The 27481-nt window shown below is 39.0% G+C and overlaps 1 protein-coding gene across 4 annotated transcripts; it reads left to right on the forward strand.

The window, feature by feature from the left end:
* Positions 1-15: 15 nt before the first annotated feature.
* GANC (glucosidase alpha, neutral C) lies at positions 16-26753 on the forward strand. 4 transcript variants are annotated; one of them, XM_027706855.1, is made up of 24 exons: positions 125-160; positions 1261-1323; positions 2834-2942; positions 4499-4626; positions 5145-5327; positions 6169-6214; positions 7568-7634; positions 8999-9095; positions 9652-9832; positions 10672-10825; positions 12027-12262; positions 13267-13393; positions 14293-14372; positions 15249-15392; positions 15778-15874; positions 16249-16350; positions 16793-17036; positions 18708-18772; positions 19323-19399; positions 20653-20727; positions 21142-21255; positions 21799-21911; positions 23415-23518; positions 24409-26753. In XM_027706855.1, exons 1-24 carry the CDS (start codon positions 132-134, stop codon positions 24516-24518), a joined length of 2745 nt encoding a protein of 914 aa, XP_027562656.1. In that variant the 5' UTR covers positions 125-131; the 3' UTR covers positions 24519-26753. The 4 variants fall into 4 exon arrangements, 1 of the variants encoding a protein (XP_027562656.1); XR_003537878.1 differs by lacking the exons at positions 19323-19399; positions 20653-20727; positions 21142-21255; ... (1 more) ...; positions 23415-23518; positions 24409-26753 and adding exons at positions 17989-18117; positions 18248-18479 and having other exon boundaries at positions 16-160; positions 18708-18765; XR_003537877.1 differs by lacking the exons at positions 19323-19399; positions 20653-20727; positions 21142-21255; ... (1 more) ...; positions 23415-23518; positions 24409-26753 and adding an exon at positions 17989-18479 and having other exon boundaries at positions 16-160.
* The last annotated feature ends 728 nt before the right edge of the window (positions 26754-27481 follow it).

Raw genomic sequence — 27481 nt, forward strand, 5'->3', positions numbered from 1 at the left:
ACTCGGCCGCGTTCGGGTCCCGCAGTGCTCCCCGGCTGCCGCCCCTGCCGCCGGGCAGCCCCCCGCGCCCTGCCGCCGCCGGCGGGCTGTCACCCCTTCTCTCCGCGGGGGTCGCTCGGAGCAGCCCCGCCATGGAGGCGGCCACAGCAGGGGAAGTCAGGTAACGCTGCCTGGTAGGGACTCCTTGGCCGACCCTATCCTCGCTCCCCCGGTGTTGCCGGACCGGCTCCCTCCGTTTCTGCGGAGAGCGGGCCCGGCTCCAGCAAGTGTGCCGGGAGTGAGGAGCGGGCGAGCGGGGCCGGGGCGGTGCTGTCCCCGGCGCCCTGCCCGGGCAAAGCCTCCCCACGCCCTGGGCCGCAGAGCGGGACAGCTTCACCGCTGGAAGGCAGGCGAGCTGCAGGATTTTAAATGCGGCAACAAAGTCCCACGGACCTGGAGCAAAACCTGAAAGGACGTATGTGTCTTCAGGCAAAAATGGGAATGGCTAAATTGTCTAAATATATGGGTTCTATGAGATCTCCAATAATAATCCAGGATCTATAATTGTGACTGAGTTTCAATGGCTGCCGCCTGAATTTTCTATGTTGCATGTATGTAATTAGTAAGTATTCTATAAGCATCAGTGCTTTGTCTGCCAGAACTAATACCTTATTCACTTCCATCTGTGTCTGAATTTAGCATGACCTGGAAAGTATTTTGATGATAGACACTACTGGCAGCCCATTTTTATTTCAGGCAACCCAAAAAATTACTGTTATCTAATAGATCTAAAAGTTACCCCAAGCCTAGAGATAACATAGTGCTGTCAGCAGGGCCATCACAAGCCTCCCTTCCTTGTCGGTTCCACTAAAGGTAGAAAAGGAGTGTGCAGAATTTCTTCCTTTCTGCCAGTCCTGCCTATTTCTCCATTCTTTTTACTGGAACATAATAATTAACTGTAATGACTGCAGAGAGAGGTCTGGCTTCAAAATGCAAACCCCCAAGAATTCAGTCATGCTGAAATTCAGCTCCATTAGTCATAGATTCAATCATTTCATAAAGTTTCAAAGTTTAAAAGGAAATGGTTCAGCATGGAACTAAATGTGTAAGAAGTTCTTCCCATATCTAAACACAGTAGTTCAAATTTCAGCACATTTAATGTTGGACCAGAGTTCTCTGCATTGTCTTTAATCCTGACCTGTCTTCAAGAGGAACCCTGACATCTCATCATTCAGCAGGTGTTTGGTGAACACAAGTAAACTCTTTATCTGCTCTTTGTAGTGTACAAGATGAGGCTGTGGACAAAAGCACCTTTAAGAAATGCAACCAGATTGCTTTTTACAGGTAAGGAGAATTGTAGTGTAGAGTGGTGGTTATTTTTAAACTAGTAATATTAAAAGATACAGGAAGTAGTTACACATTGATTCTTAATCACAAGTCTGCTGTTTTCAGGATTTATCTTTCAAAGTGAGCATTCCACTCACCTATCAGCAAACAGTAATCACCATATTTAAAAGGCGTAATCTTACATCCAAAATGTCTTCTTTTAATATTCAAGAGAATCCTCTCATCTGACTAAGCTCCAGCAATATTTTAACTATAGTTCCACTCAGATGCAGGTTGTTTTCTTGATGTGGATGTTTTTTGACTATCTGTAGTTCAAAACAGCAAAACACTCAATAGAAACCCTTAGTCTGTGACAATAGCATACATGATTACAGTCCTGTTGAGCAAGTACATTGGCCAGAACTGAGTGTCAAATGTAAATTCTAGTTCACTAGTCTCTTAAAGCTAACCTTAAGTTATCTTTCTCATCCCATTTCTAACTGTGATACCTCTCCTCAACCTTTTTTACCTCACATCCTCCATTGTCTTCTATCCTGTGCTGCTTGACTGAAAGGAATGATTTCCCAGTGTTACACCAATTAGTCGCTGATGTACTGGGTTACAGTCTCAGATATTCATATCTGTTCTGCAGGAAATTATGTTCAGAAAACAAACAACAAAAAAAATTTCAATGGGAGCATGGCTCCTTTCACACCAAAACTTTCTAGAATGTCACCATTTAACATAAGACCTCTAATTTCTCAGGAGGAGCTTGCTACACATTGGTAAGTATCAGATCCTGCCTTTGCTCTGCTTTTAAAAGAAATCCTTTAACTGATTGCTCACATTTGTGTTCCTGTTTGCAAGGAAACGAAATCAGTTTACTACTGAAGAAGCTTCTTTTTAAGGTAGCCTCTAAGACACTTATCTTGAAATAGTTCATAAAACCTGGGCTTGGCAAGGAGCATTCTACAAACAGCTGAAAGAGCCTCTGTTTCAGGGTTTCTGTCCTAAAAACATTATTGGGGCCAAAAGCCACAGTCAAATCTCTGTAGTCAGCAGACATGTTGAGAAACAATTTCCTCAGTATGTATTCAGGAGGTTACTAATTACAAACATACACTGCTTCATCACCACAGAATGTAAAAGCTGTTCACCGGAGTTGCCAAGATATATGACAGAAAATGAAAAACAGATTATTGAGCTGAAATTTCTGGGATCAATGAAAGAACAGTAACTGTAGAGCTAAGAATTTAATTGGACACTTGAATTAAGACTACTATTGTTTAAAAAAACCCTGTAGAGTGGTGATGGGTGACCAAACCCCTCTAACATCTCATTCATAAACATTTATCTATGCTCAGAACTATATTCCTTTTTTTCCGATTTGACTTGAAGTGTTGATAACTGTATTTGAAAATATTCAAGGCAAAATCATTAAGTAAACATTTCTACCAGTACTGTGTCCCTCTATGTGATATAAACTACAAGAATTAGAGAGACCAAAAATAATTTTCTGTCTTGACAGGCGTCAGAAACTGTTATGTCCTGGAAAATCCTCGTATCGAGCATTGTTGGATTCAGTCACATTAAGTGATGAGAATGTCAAATTCCAAATTATTCATGAGGAGACTAAGGTGAGATCCCACCTTGCATAAGAGGGTGCTTACAGAAAGAGCAGTAAATATTATCAACAAGACTGATAATATTTGCAGATTTTAAGATTCTTCAGTGATAGATATTTAAGATATAATGCAAACTATAAGCCTAAATATGTTCTTACTGGTCAGTATTTATTTGACAACTTGAGGCTGTGCAAGAGAAAGAGGTATTTTAAGGAACTTTAAAAAATTAATAGCTTTATGAAAAATGTGAATAGAACTCTTTTTAGCTGAAAAATGGTTTTAATTCAGAGTTTTCTCCACTACTTTGAAATAATAAATTCTTTTTCTATAATGGACTAAGAGGACATATTTTCCAGCACCACCTAACCATGCCTCTGTATTCCTGTGTTTGCTCAAAGGCAGTTTTTTGAAAAAAAGAAGTCATCTTTGCATGTAAGATGACAAACAGGAAGATGAGGGTCTTCTATTTCTCTAATTTAATGGCATAGCAGCTGGCACATTTACCCAGGGAACAGACAACCTAACACATGCTCAGATTATGAGAGTTTGAAACTACAAGTCACTTCCATGCTCTAACCATCACACTATGTAGATACTTTTCATAAAGTTATTTTCTGTCTCTCTTGTTAATCCTAACCTTCTTTGCAGTCAGCACAGAAAAAGGAGCCTATTTTTTGTCTAGATTTTAAGGAATATGAAAGACTGAAAATTCTATGGCTTCCTAGACTATCTGGGGGTTTATACAAAGATAGCATAATGTAAAATGTTTCCTAGGAAGCAGTGCCTGAAACTCCAAATGAATCTTTTCTGTCTTGCCTACTTTTCTTCTGGTTTTATGGCTCTTGCATGCTTTCATGCGTTTGAAGAGAGCAGGATTGATTTGCTTCCACATAGTGGGAAAAGATATCAGGCTAAAATTCTTCAGCCAGTTTTGTGTCTCAAAGGAGGAGAGATTAAGGAGAAAAAAAAAACAGAAAAAAAATCAGACTTGTGGTGTCAGGATCCTCTGTGGAAGAAAAGTAAGTAATTTTTCTAGAATAGAGTGACTTCCCAGATCCCTGAACTAAAAAATAGCAAATTACAGTGAGTAGGGCAGTATTAGCACATTTTCTTTAGGTGTCTTTCTGACACAGTTGATCAATGTCAGCACTGTGCATACCAGTGAAGACAGAGCACTGATGTTTTTGCAAAAGGTCCACATCTCAGGATTTTACCACTCTTACATTGACAGCATAGTAGTGAAATTGTACTAACCTTGAGATTTGTGTACAATGTTGCTGTTTTCCATGTTGCTGTGGGGAGAGAGCTGCAAAATGCAGCTATGTGCACTTTGTAAGTTGAAGATGAAGAGTTCACTTAAAAAACATTGCTTCTTCGAAGGGGTGAAGTAGATTTAGCTGGTGTAAATTCATATGGATAATGATTTTTACTCAACAGTGCTGAAGAACATTAAATCAGAAAGCAGGCATGTTCGTTTTTTTCCAGACAGTAAGTGTTTGGTGATATTGTGTTAAAAAATAAGTTGGTATTTTTTATCACTAACAGTTTATTTGTTTGTTTGTTCCCAGGTTCTTCTACAAGTAGAAATTTATGAAATAGAAGGCAATATTTTCAGGCTTAAAATTGATGAAGCTTCACCTCTCAGAGCAAGATACAAAGTCCCTGATGTTCTTATAAAGGAACCTACCACCCAGAGGTAAGTTATGGGAAGATGATTTAGCACCTTAGTAACTTACACACCTTCATTTGCAAGTGTTTTTCTTTGTCCCTCACTTATGCAACAGTACAGTTGTCTCTCTACAATACAAAGTTGTTACAAGAATTAAAAATAAAAATGCATATGGTTAATTTACTTTCAAAAATTCTTGTTAAATACATAGGAGGAAGTTTTGTTGTACACAAAAGAAACCTGAGGCTATTTGACCCAATCAGAAAATAACCTACTTGTTACAATGTGTTGTTTTTACCTAAGGCATTATATGTTAATGTGACAGGAATGCAAGCTCTGGATAGTTTTCACAGCAGTTCTGTAGCCACTTGTTGCACTATGCAGTGAACCCCGAGCACAGCATGTATTTCAGGCATTCTTTGCCTCAACATTAGCCTTGAGGTTTGCATAATGCATGCGGATATTCTTAGTCCGTCTTTTGTTTCAAATTGTTATTTAGTTACAGTGGATTTCACGTGTTGCTGTTGTTGCTTTTCATTTGCCAGACTGTTCATATCCCACAAGGAGGCAGGTATTCTGGCACTGTCAAGTGTTAATGGGGACTACAAACTTCAAGTCACAGCACACCCCTTCCAAGTTGAGCTGCAGTCCAAGGGTGAAACTGTTATGAGCATGAATTCCAATGGGTTGTTATATTTTGAGCACCTACAACCACCTCCCAGTGATAGGTACAGTATCTGTCTATTGCATCATCATATGTACTGCTTGTGCTGTAGCTGAAGATAAACAATTCTTTGGAATTGCAGTTTTTGAAAGCTCTTGTGCATTAAATTCTGTGTTTTCTTTTACTTCGTAAGTTTAATAAGTATATGGTGAAGTTTTAACAAACAAATTCCAGATCGACTAGCTGCCGACTGTTTTAATCCCTTGCAGCAGCCATATGCAAAATGCTAACCTCATTTAATGGCCAATTCTGTAAAATGCTGAAGTATCCTTATATTTCTTGAGAATGAGTGATGGTAGTATGATGAGGTTATTAGTTTCATCTTTTTTATCACTAGACTTACTCTTTAGGTAAGTTTTATTCACTTTACAAGCTCTTGAAGTCAAGTTTTGTTCAACTTACATTGTGCCATAGAGCTGCAAGATTTGACAGGTCAATCACACTGCAAAGTGCTGGAAGGATGAGAAACCATAGTGCAGGACATGTCATGACTAGAAAAAGAGCATAGCAAGCGTATCTCCTGTAAAGCATTATTTCAAAACCAGAATGATAAAGAAGTGAGGATCTTCTGGGTCAGTAAAGTGCTTACACAGATAGAAATAAACCTGAAAGGCCAAGAAGTCAACCTGACTCGAATACTGAGTGAAGGTTATTTTAAGGCATTGAATATTAAAATTATTTGCAAGTTAAAGCTCTCAACTATGAAATCAATTTTCATAATAGTCAAGCACCAAAACCCTTAGATAATGTATAAAGCAATGCATAGTACTATTTGAGTTTTCTGTTTGAAATCCTCACTTATGTTAACAATAAACTGATTATTTCTGTGTATTTGTGTTCACTAGAAAACCTACAGCACAAAATGAGGAGGCAGCAAGTGATTACTTTAAGGTAACTCATACTTACTGCAATTGCAGCACAAATGTTTTGCAAAAAAAGGAATTAAAATCACATTTTCATTTCACCTGGTACTACATTTACAAATATAGTCTAACCACTTTCTAGTGAAATCCAAAAAGGACCTGGTATACCTATTGAGATATTTTGCAAATTCTTAGTTCAATGAAGATTGAACAAGTCTGTAGAAGGCATCACTCAGGTAGATCTAGCACAAAAATGGTTTTTTCCATGGCCTTTTTATTAATCATTTCTTTCTCTTATGTTCTCTTATTTGATCTGGAGTAGATATGTAAAAGGGAGTTTTGTGGTGATATTCGGTCATTTTCAAATTCCCTGTTCCTTGCAAAGAGAGTTTCAAAAGAACAGTCAAAAACTACACCTCCACCTATGTTCAGGCTTAATACAGAAGTAAGATTCTCTCTGAAAAAATACCAGGTCCTGGCAGTGCATAGAGGCACATTGCACTTTTCTGAAGAGGCTGAATTATGTGCGGGATATAATTTTAGCCTTCTGTAGAGCAGATGGCTGCTTATTCTGCTATGCTGTTATAAATGGCAAGAGCTATGTGCCTTCAGCTTATTTATGTCTAAGCTCTGAGTTCTGCCAGGGCAGTCACACAGCTGCAAGAGGCCACGCTTATTCTGGGATGAATGTAGAAAAGAAAACTAGGAAACACGCTACAAAAAGTGGAAGTTCTAGGACAATGAATGACAGGACACAAGGAGGCTAAAACTATCAGTTACACACACAGGACTGCAGAGTGTTTGGAGAGTTTTTTTTGTTGTCTTACCTTTACTGTTTGGAGGAATAGGTTGGTTTCTGTTTGTATGGATTTTCCTGTTTAGTTCTATCCATGCAGATTTGCATTTCATAAATGTATACAGCATCCAGAAGAAACCCATTTGTACAGTGAGAATAATTACTCACTGGAAAAACCTCCCCAGGGACATGGTATAGTCCCCATCACTTCTGATTTTCAAGATTTATTTGGACAGGGTGCTAGATAATCTCATCTAGGCTCCCTTTACCCATTAAATGGTGGACCAGATGATCTTTTGAGGCTCCTTCCAAAATGGCCTGTTCTGTTGTTCTATGATTCTATCCAAGACCTTGGGTATTACTTTTATGCTGTAGCAGATGCCATATGTGCAACACATGCATGTCAGTTTGGCAGTGTAAATTGCTGCAGCAGAATCTAAATGTGGTTTGGATTTATTTGTATTAACCATAGTTGGCAAAAAAGCAGTTAACAATTTATAAGTCTCGTGAAAAAACATACTTTTCTTAGAAATACACGATGTGAGCAGATGCGTTTGCTAGGCTTAGCTGTTTCTGTTTGTGCAGGAAAAACAAGAGGATCTAGGTCTCTGGCGAGAGAAATTTGGCAGTTTCTTAGACATCAAAGCTCATGGTAAGCCTCAGTATGGTTCTGAAAACAGCTTTACTGCTTTGTATAAACCTGTGTTCATTCATCTGTCTGCTTTCTGTTTATCTGCTTAAAATTTATCAATGTCTCACTCGCTCCTGCTTTTCAGTTGTCTTAACTTTGTTTTAATCAGAAATCAGTGATGGGTAACAAATTTGACAAAAGTACTGCAAATATTCGTTAGACTTCTGTTCAAGAGGAAACACAGTCAATGTGATCTGTTTCATCAACTCACTGTGCCATTTCTGACACAGTATAACACTATCTGTGTTGTCTGAGTGTACATGTATATAATACATTATTTTCTTTGTATGTTCTTTTCTTAGTATTAGTACATAACATTGATTTCACCTGTAGTTTATTCTCATGACATATCAGAAATCATGATATCTAAGCATTAATAATTGGTACAAAGAAACTCTTTTAAAGTGAGGACTACAAAAGGAAATACTGAGCAATCCTAAGAGATAAGGAGGTTACATACACGTGAGAGCAGTAGCTCAAATACGATTTAAATTATCAATTACCAAAATGTATGGCCATCTGCTGTCTGTCTCATTGTATTCTGTATTAATTAAGTTAGTTAGCTTTGTTCATTACCACTAGCATGCAGAGTTCTATAGCAACCGGCACTACCCAGCAGCTGCAGTAGGGAGAGGGGGGTCTGAAAGCCATTCCTTTTGGTGACAGAAACTTCTTCAGTTCACAGTCAAGACATGTCTCTGTTGTTCATGCTGTATCTGATGTATTAGGCCAGCATCATGGTTTTTTCTGTGTTGGAGGAATAAAGTCCATGTGGTCAGGTTCTGATCCTGAAGTCACTGCTTGTCAGTCTACAGGATCTCTGGTCACCTGTCAAAAGTTGCCCTGGATTCAGTATTGTGACAAGATGATATCACTGGTAGGGACTCTTGTGCATGCTGCTCCACTGGCTGAGGCTGAAGAGAAGAGCAGTGGGAAACAGGCAGCTCAGACTCTGAAGTCCACTATGCTGCAAAGTTTGGCTTTTACGTACCGGGATAGAAACAGGAGGTAATTTTAAGCCTTTCACTGCAGAATAAAGAAATGACCCATGATTATGTGAACTTGTTTGGGGGGAGGTTCTGTTCAAGTGATTCATTTTATCTTCTTAAGAAGTTCAAAATCAGAATAAATACAATAAAATCTGTTTAAAGCATTACTTCTGTGAAACAAAAGTAATAATGGAAGTGAAGTTGAAAAGAAGTATGAAAGAGTTAATTATTGAAACTTTCAGTTGTTTTATCGTGTTAGGTTGCTCTGCTCTGTTGCTTTCAGATAAGCCTGAGCATGGCACTCTATGTTCTTCTCTTTTAATGTTATTTCCACAGGTCCTAGTTCTGTAGGCGTGGACTTCTCTTTACATGGATATGATCATGTTTATGGAATACCACAACACACAGAAACACTTCTTCTCAAAAACACCAGGTAAAGGAGCCAGATTGCTAATGAGTGCAGTTGGGATTTTTTTGTAGAGGAGAGCTATAACATTGTCTTAATACTTTAATGCAGACAACAGCTTGAGACATGCATATCATATAGTGTATATTTTAGATTAATTATACAGCAAACCACTATCCATGTAGAGTAAGTTGTTCAGCTTTCCCTTTCCACTCTGCAATTTCATAAATGGCCTCTTCTGTTCTCCCTCGGTTTTCCATTCAGTTTTTTCTGGACTTCAGGATGAGTCATGTTTTAGCAGAACTCAGAGCAACTCGATGAGAGAGTTCAGAAATCATATTTTAGGATTTAGAGCAAACAGTCTCACTGGCAGCAAAAATCTTGTTTGATTCAGATAGCGAGGACCAAAGCAAAGAAGCAGTAATCTAGGCTGCCCATATTTCAGCTCTAGATGCCAAACAAAAGGCCACAATACAGAGTGCTTACCGAGTATTCACCAAGTTTAGTGGAATGGCAATAGAGTTAAAATCGGCCTGGTGCAGGATGCTTACACGTAATAAATACATCTGTTTGTTTGTCCTAGTGATGGTGATGCCTACCGGCTTTATAATTTGGATATCTTCGGCCACAAGATACATGATAAAATAGGCATTTACGGTTCAGTGCCCCTTCTCTTAGCACACAAGCCTAACAGAACTTCAGGGGTCTTCTGGCTGAACTCTTCAGAAACGCTGGTGGATATTAGTACAAAGGCAGTAGCTGAGGTGAGAATTATTCACTTTCCTCAGAATTTAATAACAAAAGAAAACGCTTCAGGGCTGTGCCAACAGGAATGTTGGAACATTATTGGAGATTTATCTTTTGCTCCCTAATGAAGAATTGTCAGTCTCTTCCTCCTGTTGTCCCTAGTACTAAATTTGTTTGAAAATAACAAAGAGATGAGTTACAGATCTTGAATCTTAACAGGTCTACAGGAGGAGGCAAAGAGGAAATATGCAGAAAAGATCTACACAGGTGTATGTAGCAGGCAGAAAAACGGGTGGACAAAAATCTTGACAATCTCTTGTATCTAAGGAATTTCTCAAAGTTTTTAAATTCTTGGTATTGGCACACATTTCTGCTAAGCAGTCTCCCTCTGTGGAATGTAATTGACCTTCAAGAAACATAGAATGTTTGGCAAAGAAATTCACTCAAACTCTTGAAACACAAACATGAATTCTGTTAAAATTGAAACAATGAGGAAAAGGAAAATCTTGCTTTGTTCCAGCACTGCATTATGTGGTTAAAATTATTAATTTTCTTTTTTACTTATGATATAGATATTACTGAAAGATCCTACAGAAAATGCATAGTCTATAATTACAGAAAAGCTTTAATTATTTTGCCCCTCATTACCCATTTTTCCTCATTAACTATTGCTCTACTTTGTATAAACAGTATGCAAGGTAAAGGATTTGTGAAGGATATATAAGAAACATTCAGTGTGTATTTCTAATACCTGCCAGGTATGTGTTAGTGAATTTTGTGTGTTTCCATCTTTTCTCCTTCATTGAATAAAAGTTTGGCCGAGAGAGATTCAGTTTTACCTTGGTTTCCTTCAAAGCGCATGTCATCCAGGTCTGCTGCAGAGACTGCTAAGCAGAGAGCAGTGCCTCTAACTAATGTACGCTGGATGTCAGAAAGCGGAATCATCGATGTTTTCCTGTTGATGGGACCCACTGCCTTTGATATCTTCAAGCAGTTTGCACAACTGACAGGTACTAACTCATATAATTGGAGTCAGTCTGGCGCATTTACCTGGGAGATTCTCTGAGGAACATGCTGTACCCAAGAGCAGGTTAATATTTACCTAGCCCATTGTGTGCAGTTGTTCCCAAGCTGCAGTGTGTAGAGCAAAGGCTGGTACTTTGTGAAGACTGGCCTCCATCCTTGTTTTCCCTAGCACTTGAAGCTGGTCATACTTGGCCCTAATTGAGAAGCCAGCATAATTACTGCTAACCGAAACTACACGTTTAGAAGAAGAGGGGAGATACAGGGGCCTAAAACTACCAGTCACCATTAAGACAGGCCCCCTTATAATGTGTAAAGACTGAAGTTATAAAGTAATGTGTCCTGGACACTAGAGAAATAACATAGGTAAGTGTCCAGTGTGCCCCTTAGGGAAGAGAATACATCCCCATGCATATATGGGGAAGGAAAGAAACAAGAGGCTCAGAAAGAGAGTAAAAAAAAAATGGAGAGAAGGGGACTAACATTTTATGAAAGCAACATTCCTTGTGTACTAAAGAGAATTAAAGTACCTAAATATTCCTGGTAGTTCTTTAGTCTGTTAGCAATGTTTCTTTGCTGCACAGATATTATGAAGAGAACGTGGTTCAGCTGAATGGAAATAGAAAAGTAGCCAGGTTCCTGGAGGATCTCGGCAAGCAGAAGTGCATGCTCAGGAAAGTTTCCTAGCTCCCTTTTCCTGTATGCATACATACAAGCATGTTTGCTAATTTTAAAAATTCCTAACAATTTCAGTTCCAGTGGTTCTCCTTGTACTGTAGCACCTGTGGACCTGTTTACACTGCTCAAGTAGTCACAGAAATTGCATTGTACTGATTCAAATTTATGTAATTGTTTGCATTAATGACAGATAAACCAATCTGGAATATTATTTATTAGAAAAAGATAAAGAATAAAATTATATTGGTTACTGGAGTAACACTTCAGCATCGTGGAACAGCAAGTTCCTTCTCACTCTCATTTTATCATTACAGCCCTTTGCTCTTTCTGACTGTTGAGCTCATTGTAATGCTCATTATTTCAAGAGTTAGTCACTTTGGTATGAAGAACTTAGGCCAGCATTCCCTAGCTCGAGAGACGCATATTAATCATGTTAACTTTTTCTAGAGTCTCTAGATAAATTCTTGAAGGACATTAACGGTTTTATCTTCATTCATATACTCTTCCTAGGCACTCAAGCCCTGCCCCCCCTTTTTTCTCTGGGCTACCATCAGTGCAGATGGAATTATGAGGATGAACAAGATGTCAAGGCAGTAGATGCTGGCTTTGATGCACATGACATTCCTTATGATGTGATATGGCTGGACATAGAGCACACAGATGGCAAGAGGTATTTTACTTGGGACAAAAAGAAATTCCAGAACCCCAGAAAGATGCAAGAACATCTCAAGAAGAAAAAACGCAAGGTAAAAATATAACAGGAAGAAAGAAAATATTTCTCTGTAGTGTGAGTCTACCCAATCTACCTTTAACCTAAGTACTTCAGATATTGAAAACAGCTTAACTACAACAGAGTAAATTAGGCTCTGTTGCTGTCTGGTGATGCTTACAGCATGCAAGCTATCATGTTTAATTCAGTTCTTCATGCCATTTTATTTTGTAGTTTGTTTTGTATCCTGACCATCAGGCTAAGTTTGACTCATGTGAAGCTCTGTCTTACAGAAGCAGTTCAGTGCTGTGATGGACACAGCAGAAAATTTTTCTTCCTAACATGAGCTTTCACTGTTGGTAGTTGCTGTGCTTGCTTCAGCTTTGCTTTGTGTTTCTGCTTTTACAGCTAAAATATTTTCCTTATACTTATAGAGGTATTAAAATGTAGACAATATCTTAAAGTTGTAGAATTGCTTAATTATTGATCTTCGCCAAAAGTCAATGAATGTGGAAGTGCTGAAATAGCATTCAAGTTTTATAATCTCTCAGTTGGAGCTATAGTACTTTCTCAGCTATACAGCAAAGCAGTTAAAGGCAGCAGAAAAGAACTACAAAATACAGTATCTGTTGCTGTTGTATCCTACACAAACTAAAATATATTTAAATGTCTTAAGGCGTATGATTTTAAGCAGGCACGTGAACGTGTAAGGCAGATATTTTCCCATTCACAGAATACAGCAGTGAAAAAAACACAGTGTTTTTAGGGGTTGGGATACTTGCTTTTACTGGAAACAATGGGATTTGTCCTTTATTTCAGAGGGGTAAGCATGAGTTCATGCCCTCCTTGTAAATTCAGCCCCTATATGTAAGTCTAGCACAGTATATACAAGAACTGGTAACTGCTTTTTAAAATTAGTGACACAGCTGTCTTTTTTTACCTGAGGTGAAATCATTCTCTACCTTTTATCAAAAGTGAACTCTTACTGTTTTATTAAGCACAATTGATGCTAATGATGATTTTGTTTTCTTATCCTGTCAGCTTGTCGTCATTGTAGATCCACACATTAAGGTTGATCCCACATATACCCTGTATTCACAGGCAAAAGACAAGGGATATTTTGTGAAAGACAGAAATGGGCAAGATTTTGAGGGCATCTGTTGGTCAGGTAAAAAACCACTCTGTCTCCACATTTTAGCTGTTTATTTTAAAAATTTTGCAGAATAGTTTAATTGGTATCCATGGAAGAGGAATTAAAGTCTTACATTCCTTGCATTTTTTATAAATATTAATAATTTCAAATACCTTGTGGTTTCTTTGATATAGTCATATTCTAATTGCCTCAGCTGTATAACGTCCTATGTTACATCTATTGAATCTGCAGATAGTACCAGTGCCTAGAACTAAAAAAATTGGATTTGTTTATGAGAACAGCCATTCCTCTTCCAAACTTGTCTTGGATACAGAAATGCAGTCTGATCTGTTGCAGTGAGCACAGCTTATGTAGGCTGGATGAAATTAAGTGAACCCCTGGTACTGAACCTTTGATTCAATCATAATATAGTGATTTGACATGTTATTTTTCATAAGGAGATCTCACTGGGTGGAGGCAAAGCAGGTTGTCCCACTTCTTTACAGACAGGAAGCTCACAGTCCTGGCAAAGGAGCGATTATGGGAAAATTCGAGGACATGTTACAACTTCTGGTAGCATGGCACGATGTAGTTATTCAGCTTCTCAGTGATGCTTTCCTGTTTGAGTTCAAAATACCAGGGATGTTGTCTTTCCCTGGCTTCCTGTTCACATCTGAACATGTTTCAGACTGTTAGCAGTCATCCTTAAAGGGTGCTGAGCTTCAGACCTCCAGAATCTACATGTGTTGATATGGCAAGGGGTGTATTGAGTTCCAAGTCAGCCTGGAATTTGCTCTTGAGCTTTTATTTCAGAAAAAATAGTGACTACATTATTGCTGCTGGTGAAAAGCACTGTAGCTTTAGGCCACTGTATTTAGGTGCAAAGACAATGCTCTTAAAATCAGGTAAATAATTGGGATCTCCCACATCCACAGGTTCCTCTTGCTACCTGGATTTCACCAATCCTGAAGTGCGAAAATGGTATGCAGATCAATTTGCCTTCAAAACATACAAGGTTTGTATTTATTTGCTCTGATCTACATACCCCAGAAAGCCTGAAAATGGAGAAGAAAAAGAAGATACTGGCTAAGCAAGTTGACTTTTGTAGCTGTATTATTGTAATGTAGAGGAAAATATCTTGATAAGCTGAAGCACCATAGAAGGATTTTCTCCATGGACTTATCTAAACTAAGACAGTTGAAATCCATATGCCACCAGTGAACATGCTCACTTAGTTGCAGCAGTAGAAGGGTCAAACTTCAGGCATTTTAAGAATCACCTGCTGCATAATCTAATCCGGCTGCTGCTATTTCAGCTTTTACTACTGTGATAGCACACAAAGAGCAATGTGGAAGTGCTCTCTCATAGCTCATAGTCACTTTATTCTGACCATCCTGCCTAGTGCTGAAAGTGTCTGAGTGACCACTGCTGGACACCTCCAGTTCCCCCACCCTGCCCCAAAGTTCTAGTTTGCAGTAGAGTTGTTGAAACCACTCTCCTAGTAGACATGCATGGTACATATTTCCCAGGCTGCTATTCCTCTCCAGTTTTTCACCTCTGGCCTTCTCTGATTTTTCCTCCTATCTGTTTAATACTTCTCTTTTTCCTGCCTCTTTTCCCTCACCAGAAGGCAGAAATAGCAACTGCCTACTGAGTTGGTAAGAATTGCAAAAATCAAGTAGGCTTGCAGGCTGCTACCAGAAGGGCCTCCAAGAGAGATGAGATGAACAACTGGCAGCTTTCAAGTGACCTCAGAAGTGTAATTACCATATCTTGCTTTACTGCTGCTGTTTCTAGTCACACCCCAGACTGATCTGACACCCACTAGAGATAAACACACTAAGTCACAGCAATGGCTCTGTCATGACCTAATTGCAGCCCTGTGTTACAGGGATCCACTAATATCCTGTTTGTATGGAATGACATGAATGAGCCTTCCGTCTTCAAAGGGGCAGAACTAACAATGCAGAAAGATGCTGTGCACTACAATAACTGGGAGCATCGGGAAGTACACAACCTCTATGGATTCTACCAGGTAGAGTATCTGGAGACACAAACAGCAGTCACTGCCATGGAGTATGTCTAATGTGGTACTTTACACAGTACTAGGTATTCTGTAGCCTTCATCAAGGATTCTGCTGTGCTGGATATTGCAATATTTGGAATAAACTATGTGATTGGTCACAAGAAAATGTGACATCTGTGCCTTTCTACCATAACAACGTAAATTACATCGACTGTGACTACACAATATTAATAATTTTTCATTCAATTATATTCTAATAAGAATTTGTTGCTTTAATAATAGGTATTATTTGTGGGTTCTTAATTTTTCTCACTTGGAAGGGCTAAAGAGGCAGTCTAGAAAATACTCTAATTAAAGAGTTCGTCTTCCTGGCTTTTATATTCATGATTTTCAGCAAATGGCAACTGCAGAAGGACTCATCAGACGTTCTTCAGGAAAAGAGAGACCATTTGTCCTCACACGATCTTTCTTTGCTGGATCACAGAAGTATGGTAAGGACTAGCTGGATGCCTTCATTGCTGCTTTGTTCTATTAAGTTTGATGGATAAGAGTCTAGAGAGGAGAGAAATTGTCTTAGAAATACTGACATGGTGATCTCATAAGAGTGCAAGTGATTAAAAAATCATAAAAGGCTAGCAAAGCGTGTGCAAGTTAAAGGCAGAATAACAACCTGTGTCCTGTGGCAAACCACTGCCTGCTTTTTACTGCATATTTCAGGAACATGTATGTATAAAGAAAAAAAGTTCCAAATTACAGCAGTTCACGAGTGGTTCGTGTCTATTCTTGTCTTCTTTCCTTAACTGCAAGCATAAATTGAAGTATACACTTGGTTTTCCTGCGTAATGCTGAAACTGGGTATTTCCAGGGGCAGTGTGGACTGGAGACAACACAGCGGAGTGGAGTTACTTGAAAATATCCATTCCAATGCTTCTTACCATCAGCTTGGCAGGGATTTCCTTCTGTGGAGGTAATGTGTTTCTCACTAAGCATAAATGGTGTCACCAAGCTTGTATTCCCAACATAGACTTCAACACAGATGGTGGAAAGCTCAACAGTCCAGTGCATTTCCAGACAGTTTCACAGATCAGTCTGGTTTCAGAAGCTTGAAACCTGGCTGTCATCATCATTTCTCCGCTAGCTCTTATGTGATGTTCGTGTCCAGCAGCAGTCCTCAGGTGGTGTTCTGTAGCATCATTGTGACAGTCCTCTGTCACTGAGAAAGGTACTCAGCTTTCAAAAGCTCTCTTGATATTTTTTTTTAAAGGATAACTTGTTACACCGAGCAGAACAGCGAGCACACTGTGAAATGCATGGATTTATACACTTGGAATGTTTGTTAGAGGAGAGTTTCACATTTTTCAGAATAATTTCCAAAAATGTGTATTTTTATTTGTCTGCGCAATATCTAGCTGATGTGGGAGGGTTTATTGGAGATCCAGAACCAGAATTACTTGTTCGCTGGTATCAGGCTGGAGCCTACCAGCCCTTCTTCAGAGGTCATTCTAACATGGAGAGCAAACGGCGAGAACCGTGGCTCTTTGGGGAGAAGAACACCCAGATCATCAGGAAAGCCATTAGAGAGCGCTACGTCCTCCTGCCTTACTTATACACACTGTTCTATCGGGCACACACAGCGGCTGAACCAGTTATGAGGTAAGAACATAAGTCAGGAGATTTAGTGATTATCTTCAGGAAGTTACTTGGAGAAGGGAAGTTAAATTAGCCTCTCTTACTTTTGTGATTACTTATTTGAATATTAAAAAATTACAAAAACCCCCACAAAAATTATAATAATAGTGAGTTCTTATTTTTGTGCATTCTGCAAGCTTTCCTAGGATTCTCAGAGGAAAATTATATGTTTTGGGTTTTTTTCCAAAAGACACCTGGAACACACTAATTCAATAAACACTTCACAGTCTTTAAACATGTTTTTAAAATACTGTATACTTCAAACTTCCCGTCATGATAAAGAACATTATGTAGTAGTCCAACCAGTACATAAAACAGTGCTTAATGGACTCTGAACTTGCTGACCTAAATATTTAAATGCCATTTTGCCCCTCATGAAAATACTTGTTACTGCATAATCGTTACTGTTCTAAAAGCTTACATCACATTAATAAGTTTATAATTTATGACTGCAGTATCCCTTCTAATGTTTCTCTTAGCAGAGTATCTAATAATATAGAACAGAAATGAAATTAGAAAATAAATTTTTGTTCTGCTGCTCTCTAACCTCTAAGAGTATACCTCAATGGAACTGAATCCAGCAATTATTTCAACAAGAGATGAATGTCAGTAATCTCCTTGGTATTGATTTCTGTGTCTTCGAGGTTGCCCTAGAACTGTTCTTTTGCACCACATTTACCTTTACGTATTGTTATGCAGATACATCTCCTAAGTTTTAAAAACATAAAGGTGTTTTTGGGAACGGTTGAGTGATTTGGGTTTTGAAGATGATTTGCACATATATAGGCCAAGATGCACCTGTTGTATGCGCTGACATAGACAGTAGGTTTCTGTCTTTCTTGAAGTGAAGCTTATGTTGACATGTGAACTGCCCACAATATTAAATAACACTTCTATTGTGTTAAATTTGGTGCAGTAGGTACAGAATTAGAGAGGAAACATGATATTTTTCTCACTAAGACAAGCAGAGTGGAAAATGTGTCTCATTAGCAAGCACATGAGGAGCAGGGTTGCAGTGAACAAGTGGATGCCTATGAGTAAGAAGGTGAGCCAGGCTTTTTGTGTAAGGAAACCCAGACTCCGTCTCTCAATAAGCTATCATTGTCATAATCTCTCAAACTTTAAATATACAACTCCTGTTTTTGAGAAAGACTGAAAATTAACTTCTGGAGCAGGTTTTTCAGGTGTGACCAGGAGGAGACTTGCTATAGAAGCAGCAGTGAGCTGTTGAGAACAGGAAGAACTGTGCTGCAGGGACTAGCTCATCAGCTGCTGCTCATTGCTGGTAGACTGTATCAGAAAGGCTCATTCACCTCTCCTTTGCTAGAAGGAAGGTAGAAGTAGTGCAAGCTTTTAAGGAAGAAGGCAGGAGGGAAGAAAATGAGGCTGCAGGAGATGAAGTCATAGGTATATTGGAGTGTCATAAGCCATGTTGTACTGGGGACTCTTTGTCAGTGACTCAAAGGGGTACTTCGAGTCACCTGGCACAGAAGAGAACCTTGCCCTATCTTCAGTTCTTGGTAACTGTACCTTGGAAAGAGAGGGAGAAAATGGAGCCTGAAAATGCCAGAAGGACTTGAACGGGCTGACTGGAGAGGAAAAAGTAACTGAATTCCACTTTCTTTCTTTCTACAGGCCTCTCTGGGTAGAGTTTCCAGGAAAAGCAGAAACTTTTGACGTGGAGTATGAGTACATGCTGGGTAAGCAGGTGTCTTATTCTCTGGAATTTGACTTAAATACTTTTAAGGTGGTAAAGTATGCATAACAGAAAGAAAACACAAAAATTCTGCCCAAGACTTAAAAAAATTATATTGTAATTGAATATAGAACTTGAAACCTCTTAAGGGACTGGACTTGGTTTTAACAGCACTTTGAAAGTAGGGGTCATATGAGATGCAAAATTGAGTTTTATCTCACTAGTCACTTAAAAAAAACATGGTTGGGTTTGACCTGCAACATGAAAGTTCGCTGTAGCAGCTAAGACCACAGTCTGTTCAAAAATGGCAGTAGCAAACAACTACCACCCAAACATGATTGTTTTTCACTCCGGTATGGCTGGTTGCTGAAGTCAGGTAGCCACCAGCTCCTTACACATGCCATTTTTTCCAGTAGAAAGTGAACTTAAGTATATGGCATGCCCAAGCAAGTTCCTAAAATGGTTATGGGAGGCTGAAAACCCCAGAGCACACAGTTTCTGCTCTGGTGTGATGCAGCCTTGAGGACCACAGCCATGTTCATGTTTTTTTCCAGGAAATGCTTTGTTGGTGCATCCAGTCACAGAGAAAGAGGCCAAGACAGTGAGTGTTCTGCTTCCAGGGTCAGAGGAGGTAAGGACGAATATGAACTGCTCAGCTGTTCTGCCCAAAGAAGTATTTTACGCAGGAACCTTCCAGCTCCTCGTCTTGTAACTGCTGAGCACTGCTGCCATGCCAAGTGCTGGCCAGCCATCCTGAGCCGTTCTGAACCCTTCTTTCCACCTCGATACCTTGCATGCTTGGCTCACAGGGAATTTACTTTCTTGCCTTTCCAAGAGCTGCTGCACAAATCTCAGATTCCCTATAATTTAAATGTTCCCTCAAGGCTTGCTGCTTCTCATTGAACACCATAAAACAGCTTCACTAAATTGTCAATTTCCCTTTTTCATGTATTTCTCTTTGGGTTAAACTTCACTTTTTATGTGGAAAAAAGGGAACTTTGAAGAAAGGTCATAAGGAAATCAGAGGGAAGCTGTGGGGAGGGAAAATTTTAACAAGGAAATACAAGTCTCAGTAGCCTGGGACATGTGTAACAAAGACTGACATATACAGAGATCAGTTCCTCTCTGAAGTAAAAGTATTTATCCACAGGATGGCACAGTCGTCCACTCCTACAAAGAGTGTTAACGCTACAGCAGCTGAGAGGTGGAGGAAGGGAAATAATTTGGGGAAAATAGTTCCTAAGGGAAAACCTGAGACTCTAGAGGGTAAGCAACAAAGGGGAGTGTGTGACACCATGCAGAGCCTTGTGACTCCACTAGGGCACCTGAGGACATGTAGAATTCTTCTCAGTGTAGGGAGAAAAACAGACTAGGCTCTCCAAACAAGAAAAATATTTTTATCAAGATCTCTGTGGGAATTGACTGCTTGCACACTAAAAGCAGTTAAACCTGCTGGCAAGTGTGTGTGGGAAGTTCAGGTGCAGCTCTTTTTTGTCACCTGTTAATAGCAACTTTGTTGTTAATTTTCACTTCAATATAAATATACTTTTTCAGGAACTAGATAAAAAAAGAAAAGTGTTTCATTGTTTTGCACTTCCAGATGCTTTAAGACATACAAGATATTACGCAAACTGTAGAAAAGATCAGATTATCTTTGTGCTTCAGGAATGAGAATTGGAAAAGATCAGATTATCTTTGTGCTTCAGGAATGAGAATTGATTCTTTCCATCCAAAAGGTCATTTAATTGAAAAGTGAATGTTTCCTCTTGCACATCAAATAGGTTGTTAGGAATAGTGACAGGTTAAGCAGGAGAGTAACTGCATCTGCAGAGGGAACAAATCTTGCCATAGATGTTATGCTCATTCTTTTTTCATGTTTTCTAGGTTTGGTATGATTTCAGAAAATTTAAACGAATGGAAGATGCAGGCACTCTGAAGATCCCAGTAACACTAGAGAATGTATGTTTTTGTTTTAAAATGCTACTTCCTTTGAGCAGAAAAAACACCTTAGCTTTTGTTTTGTCAATAATCATAATTAGAAAAGTGACATTTCAATTTCTTTGTAGAAATGTAACCTAAAATAGCTGTTTTCGAAAAGTCCCATCTCCTTTATTGCTAGATGGAACACTACTGTGTCCTGGTAAGAAAGTGAGGTGACGTGAGGGTTACTCTTCCGAGCAAAATTATTTTGCTTATACACATACAGAAAGTTACTACTATTCCCATTGTTAATTGAAGCATTTTCTTTATATATTTGTAGTAGAAGTTCACTTCTAAATTTTGATAAGAGCAAACTTCAGCTATTCCTGATCCATGTTAAAATTATATGATCAGAGTATGTGAACCTTTCTACCCCGGCTTTGTTTTTCTCAGCTTCCTGTGTTCCAACGGGGGGGCACTGTGATACCTCTGAAGACCGCAGCTGGGAAATCCACTGAATGGATGATAGATATTTCTTATGAACTCCATGTGGCCTTGGACACAGAGGTACTTTGAGATAGTGTTCCCTTTTTACAAAGATGTCTTCTACTCCATCTGACCTTTGTAGGCCCTTGCTGCCTATTTGATCAGCACAATGGTATCTACATCTGTATGCCCAGTGGCTCTTCTCCACTTCTGCAATTTGAGGGGACTTCCGCCTCTCCTGCACTGTTCCTTCAAAGTGAGGCTGTAAGAGTATAGCAGAGGCAGAACATTTTTCTAGCCTTTCTCAGCCCTCATCTAGTCCCTTGGAGGAAGGAGCAGAGAATGAGCAGGCCACAAGCTTCCTCTTGGCATAGAGAGAGAGCTTCCTACAACTGTCTTTTCTAATAAATGAGGTGACACCTGACACCCGCATCCATTTACAAAACCAGGATGTCCAGCACTCTCAGAGCTGGACTGCCTGAGCCTTCCAGGGATACAAGTTGCTAAAGAAAAATAAACACGCATCTTCAATATGAAGCATAACATATAGTGAGACATTTTTAGTTTCATTGTTCAGCACTAGAAACTGCTGTTAATTTGTGCTCCATCTGGTGTGTTTCACAGGCCTGTGCCATAGGTGAACTCTATGTAGATGATGGACATTCATTTCAGTACCTCCACAAGAAGCAGTTCCTATATCGGAAATTCACTTTCCACAAGAACATTTTCACTTCCAGGTAACAGCAGTTGTGGACAAAAGCCACCCATACATTGTCACTGGAAATGTCTTTTCTAGTTTGAGGCCTTCTTGCAAATGTAGCAGTATTAGTGTCATCTACTTCTTAGTGAAGTCCCAAAGTGTGCAGAATCTGTCATAAAACTCCAGAGGTGAACGATGTTCTGCATAAGTCTACGGGCAGCAACACATGAAATACTGAGTTGTCTCCTATTGTTTCAGTCTAGTCAAATTAGAGATTCTGGAGATTTACACAAGTACAGAGAAAGTCATTAGAAAGGGTAAAGCCCATCAGAGAGACAAAAGAAGGTAAACTAGGAGATTTGCAAGTAGGCAACACCTGGAGTGGTTTTTGTTCTAAGATGTATTTTTCTAACATAATCTGCACTGAGAGAGTGGTTGGTTACTGGAACATGTTTCCCAGGGAAGTGGTCAAGGCATTAACCCTGTCACAGTTCAAGACACATCTGGATGATGCTCTTAGTCATATGATTTAATTTTAGGTAGTCCTGGAAGGAGCAGGGAGTTGAACTTGAATCTTATATGTCACTTTCAACTTGAGATATTCAGTGCTTCTGTATGGGCACCACAAACACATGCCATTGTATTCTCCAAAAGTAATCCACAAATTTCACCATGTATATTGTCATGAAGAAAAGCACTTAAAAGGAGGCACAAGCAGATACAACCTGCAAAGGCTGTGTGGCAAAACCTAAAAGTCAAAAGGATCCTTAGCTGCTTGTAAGGAACAAGATGCTAGATACACTTTTACTATTGAAGTATGGTGCCAGTGGGGCTGTGCAGTGCATAAATGGTGATTCTGCAGACATTCTTTAGTCCTTCAGGGTTCAAATGTATGCAGGCAGTGGTCCTAAAGCTAAAAATATAACACAGAGCAAAACTGTAGTCTAGTTTGGATAATTCTAAAGTATAATTCAAATCTCTTGATCTGGAATATTCAATCTGAAGATCTTAAAAATACAGCATGGGAAAGAAAAATTTTGCTAAATTGCTAGCAAATCTAGAAGTTGGAAAAAAGTAATTTTTAGATGAATGATACAACATTTGTTCACTGCAAAAAGTTTCATTTTGATTTGAGTTTTTTTGGGCTTTTTAATAAAAATTAAAATGAAAGATAATTTTGCCTCAGATTGAAACATCTTACTTGAAAAAGTGTTAAAAATTAGCTTTACAATTTTCCTAGGAGTTTTAACTACTGTTTTGTGAAAATCCAGAACTTTCCTAGTAGTCAGCCATACTTTTTGCCATAAAATACCTTCTCAAACTTTTTCTTCTATATTTGTTAAATCTGATATGTGGTGAAAAATTAGGTGACAGTGGGAGAAAGTTTTACTTGTTTTTAGGAGAAAGGTAAATAGAGGAAAGGAAACCTATAGTATAGGGAACTTTCAGGATGAGACCAAAGTAGTACTTTCTCTGTATGATACTGAACCTCTACTGTTGGCCAAAAACTAATGTATATGAAATAATTTTCTTTTTTCAGCTGCGCAGATGAAAGTGGACAATACCAAACCTCATGTGTGGTTGAGCGGGTGATAGTTCTGGGATTTGGAAAGCAACCCACTTTTGTGACAGCCAGTTCCAAGGGTAATGAACTGACTTCTATTTTTTGAAACTGATTTCAAGAGTTTTTTGAAATCCTGTTGCTCTGCGGCCATTCACTAGAGATGTCAAACTGGCAGCTCTATAATGGAAGTGTTACAGCATACAAAGCCTCTTTGTTTAATTTTCTTTGCTACTTTTTTGGTATCAAGGACAGAATTTAGTGAAAGGAGCCAGCAGCTATTCACTACTGTTATTACATGCAGAACTGAAGCACGCTGGCTTTGTAAGGCAATAGATACATCAGTAAAAGTGGTTTGGAATTAACAAATTCAGACAATGTTGCCCTGCACAGAACATGACCAGAGATAGCATTTCAAATGAAGGTCCATTTGCTCAGATCTGTAAACCTGCCTAATCTAGAACAGGAAACTTCTAGACAAAACCAGATTTCTTGCTTATTCAAAAGCTCTAGAGTTCTTGCTTATGTGGGGCTCTCTAGAAGTTGTGAGGGATCTCATATGGATAGGCAGTGGCATCTACAAGAAAGGGCTTATAATTTCTGGTTGATTTTGAGGCATGTCCCTTCACTTTGGGAGTCATGGAGAAATGGACTTTCTGCCTCTACCTGTCAGGGGTGTTTGGAGGAAAACCTATGCAGAAACAAGGGTTATTTTTTTCTGAAAAATCCTTTAATAGTACCACAGTTTGACATACCATAGTTTGAAAGATCAGAAAAAGAGAAATAATTATTTTCCAGTTCTGCTGCATTCTTATGTGTATTCTGGGCAGATTTGACTTCTATTTCTTTTTTAATCGATTCTTTCCACCAGTGGCAGGGTCAGTCAGAATTAAAAACTGGAGAGAGTCATATGTAACTGTGTTTCAGAAGAGTTCTTCGTATATCAAATAGTAAACTCTCTTGTCCTGTTCAGGTGGGAAAGAAAAGGAAGTGGTTTTCACATATGATACGAAGACCTCTGCGCTGACACTGGGAAACTTAGCCCTGAGTGTTGATGCTGACTGGGAGATTTGTATCAACTGAGACACAAGTTCTTCAGAGAAGCAATTCATTGAGAGGTTGAGGAGAAACAAACTGGGAGGACTTAAAACATTCACTTGAATCCAATCAAGTCAACAAATATTTTTTCCACTGACACTCCCCAAACTAAGATTTCCTACAATTTTTCTTTTAAAGCACTAATTTAAACTTGGATAGCTCTTCTATTCAGCAAAAGCAATAGCACTAGGATTGTATCTTTGGGGAAATAAGCTAAATACCATTTGCTCCAGGCTAGCTTTAGTTAGGCATTAAGCTTCAGTTCTGCCTTCACTTGCACTAAAAAATCATGAATTGATGAGGTGAGATTGGGGCTAATTGGCACAGGGCTTAATGTAAGTATTTGGAAATCCTATTATTCAGAGACTGGAGCACTTGAGATCTGGGCCAGTTTGACAAGCAGCACCAGTAGATATGCCAGATGCAGAGGTTATCACCAGAGTTCTGCCTGCAAGCTGCCTTGTGAAAACAAACACAGAAGGAGCCACCCTGTGTGATTACAGACACTTCCCTTTTCCAGTCCTTATGACAACACATAATGAGCTGGTCTGTACAGGAAAGCAAACAACAGGCTCGCTGAACAGTTCAGTCACTGGAGGTAAGGTTTGAGTAGGTTGTGCCAGTCAGTTGTGCAATAGTAGAAGACAGTGACGTGGCAGTGCAGAAGGCTGTCCCACAGCTGGCTTTGAAACTTGGATTTTGAAAAGGCACAGGTCCACATTAACTGCAGTACTGGCTTAGGATAGCAGCTATACTCACACGGAAACATTTTCCATGTTATTGCTTCTCTCTATCTGCAAGTACTACTTAAAAAAAAAAAAGTCTTTTATTAGAAAAGAATTTTCATTGATGATTGAGTGTCATTGATCAAAGCCAGCCCAGTAAAGCAGCTATACTCCTCCACATCTTCCAGCTCCTGCCAAGGTTTAGCTTCCATTACACATCTTTTAGTACTGTCTTGATCAGTTTTTAGTATCTGGCTGAGATTTGAGCTTGGCATTTATGGAGCAGTTTAATATTAATGGGATTAATTCTACATGTAGCCATCCCACTTCATGCTTTTCTCCCATTTTGTTACAATGCCAGCCTAATGTTCCCTTGCTTTTCGCACCATCTCTGCAAACAGAACTGGTTTGTCCTGATGCTTGCTTCCCTTGCAAAACTGGGAGACATCCTGAGTCCCACATCCACTACATCCTGCCTGTTCCCTCAGGCCTTTCCATACTAGGCATCCCTTTTCGCAGGCTGCCATTGCTCTACAGTTTGTTTGCCCTTTCCTTTGTAAACTACGTTATTTTAAAACCAGTCTGCTTTGAGTCAAAACTGAACATGCCATCAGTTGGGTTTCTGAATATAAAAGGACATAGTTTACTTAGTTTCTTTTAGTAAGATAAAGGAGTATTTTCTACAAACACTGGTAAATTAACTCGTAGGAAACAGAAAGGGATAGTCACGATTTTTGCCAACATAACATTACTAAGTTCCCTGTGCTTAGTCAGTCATTCCCACCTGCTGCTGTTTGTCCTCTGCAGGGCAGATTTCTGGGAATAGCAACTGTGAGAACAAACTGAGTGTTCCGCTCTTGACAACTCAAGCGTAGCTTGCTCCCCACCAGACCCCTAAGTTCTTTCTTTTTCATTCTGCAGAGCTGTTTGTCAGCACCTCCTAGGAGACCGTGTGAGCCTCCGCTCCAGGAACTGGCAACATAAATACTGTTGTGCTTAATGCAGCTCAGTTAATCCAGGTAGAACAGTAACAAATACATCTTTTGTGTCTGTGAAAAGAGAGACAGACACTATTTTTCTATCAGCTTCTAAGCTTTAATTGATGATTTCTGAATATGTTTAAGCATAGCAGTACTTCTGACAGGATATAATTATTGTCTGGTGCATTTTAATGAAATATTTTAACTGCTCTTTCTCAAGTTGGAAAGTGAAATAAAGTAAAAACTAAGCAAATTACATGCCTTATTCCTTCCAACTTTCTTTCTGCTGTTGAGAATCACTACCGAGTATTCTTCCAGGGGTATCTGGTTAAAGTGAATGCTAAAGTGACTAGCTTTTATACTCTGGCCCTCAGTATGATATCTGCACCATGGTAAGTAGTCATGGGTCAAATTTTCAGTGGTATGAAGTGCCTAACTTCTATGGATTTGAATAGGAATCAGTTGCTGAAAATTATAGCAGTCATGTCTTTAGATCTGAGGAAATAAATGTCAAAGAATATGATTTACATTGCTATTTGTAGTAACTCATGTACTTATCCATGTATTTATGCCATAATTGAAGAAATAAATTTTTAGTATATCTTTACAAAAGAAATAATTGAAATAAATTAGTAAAAACCACTGGAGAGAAAACTTCATTAAAATTAACTAGCAATATTAACATCGTAGATTAGTTCATTAAAGATTAGTTCATTTTTGCTCTGTAAGAAACTACTGTTTCTTACAAAAAAAAAGGACTCCATAACAAAACCACCTGTCCAGTAACAAATAAGAAAAGGAGAAATTGTATTTTGAACAGGTGTAACTCCTGAACATACCTAAAGAGCGACATTGGCTTAGAATTGAGAAGTGCATGTCCACCTGCCATTCCACATGCAGTCACTGTCTGAACTGTTAGCTATAAAAGTAGCAGCAGGTCATACCCTGACCCTTGCTGACCATCCCAACAGAAAAAAACCCAAACAAAACCCACTGCTAATCATTCGCTTTATCCTCCCCAGCAGCCCACAAGGAGTTTGTCAAATGTCAGACCTCTCCCACTGACAATTCTTCTGGAAACAGAGCTGTATATGAGAATAAACAGATGTATTGTTATATTGGTCAGAAAGGGAGAATATAAAAGCAGCTCAGGCTGCAAAATGAGCATCTTTGCTGAAGCTATGCAGTGAAAGGCCCTTGCATCACACTACTTGCATTGCAGAGTCAGATGGCTCCTGTAACT

This window comes from Neopelma chrysocephalum, unplaced genomic scaffold (genome assembly GCF_003984885.1).
Source record: "Neopelma chrysocephalum unplaced genomic scaffold, ASM398488v2 Primary Assembly neopelma1_24, whole genome shotgun sequence".
In the NCBI taxonomy this organism is placed as follows: Eukaryota; Metazoa; Chordata; class Aves; order Passeriformes; family Pipridae; genus Neopelma; species Neopelma chrysocephalum.

What these genes read in the sequence shown, in the direction of transcription:
- GANC (XM_027706855.1), top strand. Translation starts at nt 132, where the DNA reads ATGGAGGCGGCCACAGCAGGGGAAGTCAG. An exon ending in CTTAGACATCAAAGCTCATG is followed by an intron (nt 7,635 to 8,998) that starts GTAAGCCTCAGT and finishes TTATTTCCACAG; the next exon opens with GTCCTAGTTCTGTAGGCGTG. An exon ending in GTACAAAGGCAGTAGCTGAG is followed by an intron (nt 9,833 to 10,671) that starts GTGAGAATTATT and finishes TTTCCTTCAAAG; the next exon opens with CGCATGTCATCCAGGTCTGC.